Source organism: Monoraphidium neglectum (assembly GCF_000611645.1).
Source record: "Monoraphidium neglectum strain SAG 48.87 unplaced genomic scaffold scaffold00704, whole genome shotgun sequence".
Taxonomy (NCBI): Eukaryota; Viridiplantae; Chlorophyta; class Chlorophyceae; order Sphaeropleales; family Selenastraceae; genus Monoraphidium; species Monoraphidium neglectum.
Window position 1 is genome coordinate 12,886 of NW_014012924.1, and position 5,640 is coordinate 18,525.

The 5,640-nt window shown below is 65.8% G+C and overlaps 3 protein-coding genes across 3 annotated transcripts in view; 1 reads left to right on the forward strand and 2 right to left on the reverse strand.

Moving 5' to 3' along the window:
* MNEG_4902 (hypothetical protein) overlaps positions 1-809 on the reverse strand; it is a gene marked incomplete at both ends in the record, with an annotated part of 1,137 nt that extends 328 nt beyond the window's left edge. Inside the window, one exon of the mRNA XM_014046622.1 lies at positions 117-809. Coding sequence (XP_013902076.1) covers positions 117-809 — 693 coding nt within the window. The remainder of the gene's footprint in view (positions 1-116) is intronic.
* A 236-nt stretch (positions 810-1,045) lies between these two features.
* MNEG_4903 (hypothetical protein) lies at positions 1,046-3,196 on the forward strand (the record flags this gene model as incomplete). The annotated part of the gene is made up of 6 exons (XM_014046623.1): positions 1,046-1,144; positions 1,249-1,302; positions 1,585-1,660; positions 1,853-2,099; positions 2,311-2,478; positions 2,629-3,196. The coding sequence occupies 6 exons, from the start codon at positions 1,046-1,048 to the stop codon at positions 3,194-3,196; spliced, it is 1,212 nt and encodes a 403-aa protein (XP_013902077.1).
* A 477-nt stretch (positions 3,197-3,673) lies between these two features.
* MNEG_4904 (hypothetical protein) lies at positions 3,674-5,285 on the reverse strand (the record flags this gene model as incomplete). Its single annotated transcript, XM_014046624.1, has 4 exons — positions 3,674-4,003; positions 4,198-4,273; positions 4,758-4,879; positions 5,061-5,285. 4 exons carry the CDS (start codon positions 5,283-5,285, stop codon positions 3,674-3,676), a joined length of 753 nt encoding a protein of 250 aa, XP_013902078.1.
* Between the last annotated feature and the right edge of the window lie 355 nt (positions 5,286-5,640).

The following is a 5,640-nucleotide window of genomic DNA, read 5'->3' on the forward strand; positions in this document are numbered from 1 at the left end:
TCCTGCGGCGGCCCCGCCGCCCCTGCCCCTGCCCCTGCCCCTGCAGCCGACCGCTGCTGGCGCAGCTCGGACAAGAAATACGCCAGCTGCTCGGCAGCTTCCGCGTCGAGGCGCACGCCGCCGCCGCCATCGCCGCCGCCCTCGAGGCCGAGGTCGAGCGCGTCATCCTCATCCAGGGTTACGTCTACCCCAATGCCCATCAGCGCCGCCCTGATATCAGACCACTCGTCTCCGCCGCCCCAAAACCCGTGCGCCGCGGACTCTATCGTCTCGTCCGGCCCGCCGCCGGTGCTGCTGCCGCCGCTGCTGCCGGGGCTCGCGCCGCCATCGCCGCCGCCGCGGCGCGGCCGGGCTTCGAGGAGGGCGAGCAGGTCGAGCAGGCGGCCGGACAGGGCGCAGGCAGCGCCGTCGTCGTCGAGGCGCGCGCGGAGGATGCCGACCGCGGTGGCGAGCGCATCGACATCAAGCGCCTCTGGGGGCCCGCGGAGCAGCAGGCGGCGCGCGTCGTCCTCGACGGAGTCCATGGCCGTGCCGCTGCCGATGGCCTCGGCGGCGCCGTCGCCGCCGTCGTGCGCCGCGAGGATGGCTGCCACTGCGGCGAGCTGCTCGGCAGCGTCAGCGGGCGCCGAGGCCGCGGCGCCGGGCGACGCGGTGCTCCGCGCGGCCGTGCGACCCCGCTGGACCCAGTAACGAGGGTTCGTCTTGATCCTGACGTTCTGCGAGTCCCTGGCATCGCAAGAGCCCTTTGTAGGGGGTACCCGCTTTCCTGCTGACGATGCAGCCCCGCCTGGTGCCCGCAAAGTCACCATCTTCGACAAAGTGACTTATAAGCCAAATTACACAGTGCACTTCTGTGATATAGGAGCGCCAATGGGCCAGCCAGATCTCACGAGACTCACGGGGAGATCACACCACCGCTATGCAATTGAAGCTGGCAGCTTTGCTTTCATACGGGAATCCCACGTGTATGATTGATTGCTCTGATTGTCAATGACCTGAACGCAACCGAACTCCGAATTGTTTTGGCAGCAAGTCTCAGTGAAGCATGGCGCAGACGAAGGACAGCGTGCTCGCCCTTCTAAAGGACAATGGCGTGGAGTTTGAGCTCTTTGAGCACGAGCCAGTTTTGACATGCGAGGCCCAGGTGCAGTGAGGCCGATGGCACCTGCACGCTGCTGCTTGCGCGGCGCCCGCTGCACGCGCTCCTGCAGCAGCTGACCTTGCGGTCCCATCCCGCACCCACATCAGGCCTCTGCGCTCGCCAATGTGGAAGGCAAGGTCACGAAGAACCTGTTTTTGCGGGTGCGCCGCAGCCGGCAATCCAGCAGTGGGACGAGTGCGGCCTCCGTGCTCGCGAGGAGCGGCGGGGGCACAGGAGCCGCAGGCAGCCTCGAGCTTTGGCTTTGAGAGCGACGGAGGCTTTGAGACAATAAATTGTCAGAGACAAGCACGGAGCACGATGGCGGTGCGGACAGGCGCGGGCGCGCTGGCAAAAGAGGCTGTCTGTCAAACTTCAGAGAGTTGGGGCTGGAACGACAAAGCTCGGTGCCTCGCCCGCGTGCTCCTTTACCCTGTGGGTCGCAGGACAAGAAGAAGCGAACGTACGTCGTGACTGCGCTCGCCGACACGCCCGTCAACCTCAAAAGTGAGACCACGGCGGGTGCGGTGACACCCCGCGCAGCTTGGGTGGCAGCGGCCGCCACAGCGTTGGGCTGCGAAGCCGCCGAACCGACGATCCGCCGGCGCAGCTGCTGCACAAATCCCATCGACCGCGGCCGCCTGATAATACCACTCTTACACCCTGCTGACCCTCCCGAACGGCCCGTGCGCCCGCTGGCCCCTGCCGCTCCAGTCCTCTCGGGCCGCCTCGGCCTCGGCAGCGGCAACATCACGCTCGCGCCAGAGGAGGCCCTGGGGGAGACCCTGCGGGTGGCGCCCGGCAGCGTGACGCCCCTGGCCCTCGCAAACGCGGACAGCACGCGCCACACGCTGCTGCTGCTGGACGGGAAGCTGCGGGGGAGCGGGAAGTTCTTCGTGCACCCCATCGTGAACAGCGCGAGCGTGCTGCTTGACGCGGACGGGCTCGAGGCGTTCCTCAGGTGCGTGATGATTAGCAAACAACAAACACAACATGGCATATACTGAGGGGAGGTGGGCTGTGGTGGACTGGGACCCCGCTGCACATGTCGTCACCAGGATGACGTGGCGTGCGCGGAGGGGAGGGGTGGGGCCGAAGGGGTGGAGGGCGGCTGCGCGTGTCTTGGCGGGGCTGGGCCGGTGGTCGGTGGTCGCGGCGCGATGGCGCGAAAGGCGCGGGGCGGAACAGCAGCGGGGACACCCGGAGCAACTCCCTGCGGCTGCTGTTGTGATTGAATGGGCAGCTGCGGCCGCGGCCGCGGCCGCAGCGACGGGCGGCGGGGCGCTCGCTGCGGGCACCCAGGGTTTGGGGTTTCCGGTGCTTGACGGCCGCCGTGCGGCGTGTGTTGGTGCAGCGCGTCGGATCAAGCTCATGGCACGCATCAGAGGCGCACTTGGCCGGCACCTTCAATGCGGCCTGCGAACAAACCATGCACTGCCATCCACCGTCTAAACCAATGCACTGCCATCCGACGCTGTTCAACGCCTCAGGGCCATCAACCGGGAGCCGATCTGGGTAGATCTGGAGGCGGAGGTCAAGATCTCTCACGACAGCCCGCCAGATCTGAAGCAGTATGTGGACGCGGTCCCGCCGCCACCCAAGGCCGCTGATGCGGCAGCCGCGGCGGCGAGCAGCAGCGGCGGCGGCGCGGCGGCGGCGGCCGCGCCGGCGGGCGGCGGCGGGGGCGGCAAGGGCGAGGTGGGCGCCGGCGGCAAGCAGCAGCACCACCACAAGCGCGGACACGGGCATGGGCACGGCCACGGCCACGGCGGCCACCCCGCAAAAGTGCCGGATGGGGTGCGTCACGTGCAGCTGACTGATGTTGAGTCACGCGCCGACGAGCTCATCGCCCTCGTCACCGCGGCGCTGCTCGGCAAGCCCCCCGCCGACGCGGCGGCCGCGGCGGGCGGCAGCGCGGCGGACGGGGCGTACCTGCTGGGGCGCCTCAAGGCTGACGTTGAGGTGGCGCTTGGGGGGCTGAAGAACGCGGCCTACACGGCGGGGTACACCGCGGGCAAGGGGGAGATCGTGGCGGCGGCGACGCGGCAGTATGCGTGACTCGGCAGTGCGCGGCGCGTGCTGCGTGGGGTCTCCGCTCCCGGGCAGGCGCCGGCGCGGCATCTGCTCTGTGGGTACTTTGAAATGGGATCGGCAGCCGTGAGGCTGCAGTGGACAGAAAGGCAGTGGAAGCTGCTTTTCGGATTTGCCGATGAGACAAGCGAATAGAGGCGAATGGTTTTGGCGGGAGCAAGTTTTTCTTTCCCAAGGATTGGTGGCCCCGCTCCGCGCAGCCCTGTACCTGTCTTATCGTTGCACAGAGCGGTGCAACTGTAACATGCACAGCAGGAGTGGCTCGACCCCACGCAGCTGGGTGTCTGGGCGATCATGGCAGGACGACGGGTGCAATGGGCTTTTGCAGCAAACCAGGGATCACAACCACTTGCAGGTGATGTTTGAGGTCCCCAGGGACCAAACAGCAGCGCAAGCGAGGTCAGCCAGTCAAACCCTGCAATTTTCAGCAGCTCGCTGGTGGCCCTACACTCCGCTGCCTTCCAGTTGCTGCTGCTGCTGCTGCTGCTGCTGCTGCTGCTGCTGCTGCGGCAGGTCTACGCTGTCCAGCAGCAGCCACCGCTGCCCCTCGTTCCGCAGGAACGTTGCGCGCTGCACCGACCGCACCACCGGCTGCTGCTGCTCGATCCTCAGCTTGGCCCCCTTGTCGTCAATTTTCCGCTTGTAGGTAAACGCGTAATCAACGGTCGCGGGGCCGATGACGTCATCAGCTGCGCTGGCGTCCCCAACGGGTGACGCCCCCAGGATCTCCAGCCCCTTGAGCTTGATGCTCCTGAGCGTAACCGCCATGTCCTCCTGCGGTTTATGGTGTGAAATTTGGCGTGATGCTGGTCAGCGGCAACAGGCTGGGCTGCAGCACGTCCTGAGCAATGGAGCCAACCGCGTTTTGAAGTATGACGACTGCGCCAGGGCAGTGAGGCGCGCTGCGCATCTGCAGGGGGTTGTCATCGCACAGCACTGTGATGTTAGCCAGCGGCCCCCCGCATCACCTCATAGGTGCAGTGCTTTTTGACGCCTGTGGAGGGGTCTGTGTCGCTGCCCTTTAGTGCAGGGTTGTCCGGGTGGCTGGAGGAAGGGGTGATAGGGCAGTGTAGTGTGGGGCTGAGTGGGGCGTGGCATCAGGAGGACAAGGGGCGGGCACGGCAGATGTGCGCCTAAAACAGGGCAGCGTAAAGGTGCGACCCCCCGCTGATGGCAGTGGGAGGCCGTGCTGACATTGCGGCACACCCGCTGAGGCGTCCCCACTGGGTAGGCCTGCACACCCAGGACAACACACAATCTGTGCCCAAACCGACTGCTGCATCTCCCGTGTGCAGCAAATTGAGCCGCCCGCCAGCACCAAGACAAAACCACCTTCAAGCATTGCAGTGGTGAGTCGGCGCGTTCCAACATCCCGCGCCCTCCTCGTCCAAACTCACCTGCCATCCTGAAACGGACCAGGCTAGTTCAAATTGGCGCGATCAGGCAGCACCCATCACCCTTCAGCCCGCGCACAAAAAACCCACACAAAAAGCCACTCTGCGTACACGGCGCGAATCGAACCCCGCACCTGCTGTCTTTCAAGAACCAGGCGTTCTTAAGGGCCATGGCCGAGTAGCGCGCCCGCAGCATCATCTCTGGGGTCACCGCCGCCGGCCGCAGCGCGCCCTTGTGCAGCCGCTGGCAGCACTCCTGCATGGCGGGCCAAAGCGGCGCGGTGCGGCGCGGGGCTGAGCAGGCTTCTGCACCCTGAAACCCCATGTTGGCCACGCGGACGCCCCAGCTCGGCAGGCGTGCGGGCGGCGGCCATGAGCTGGGCGTGGAGCTGCCTCTCGCAGGTTGGAGCCCTGGCAGCTGCCAGCCTTGGGCTCACCTTGTACTGCTGTCCAGAGCCGCAGGGGCAAGCCTTGTCGTCCAAAGCCTTGGGCTGCTGTGCGTCCAGCGCTTGCTGCGGCTTGGCGCCCTTGGCGCCGCCTGACTTGCCGAAGCCGCCAAAACCCGCGCGGCAGAGCGGGGCTGGCCGGGGCTGCTGGTGGGCATCGCGGGACCAGGTAAGGGGTACCGCGGCATTTGCCCGACTAGTCAGGGCCTTCTGCATTTGCAATGGCTGCAGGCCTGCCTCGACGGGAAAGGTAGGGTGCGCGCTGCCGCTTGCTGCGGCACACGGCTGCTACCGTAGTGGCGTGAGGCAGGATGGCTGGTGAGCCCCCGTAACTTAAACAGTATACTAGTGTGATATAATGCACTCAGGTAAGATTTGACAATTGAGCGAAAGGTGTTCTTTTGATCTGAGCAATCGCGCAACCTGATGCGATTTGTTGCGCGTACTTGTTTATATGAAGGTATTGAGAGAATTATGCGTTGTACGAGCACCACCCGAGGTCATGGCGACGTGCGCTGCGTGTTCGTGTGCATGTTGGTCTACGGCGTGATGAGCTGGTGGACCCTGCTCA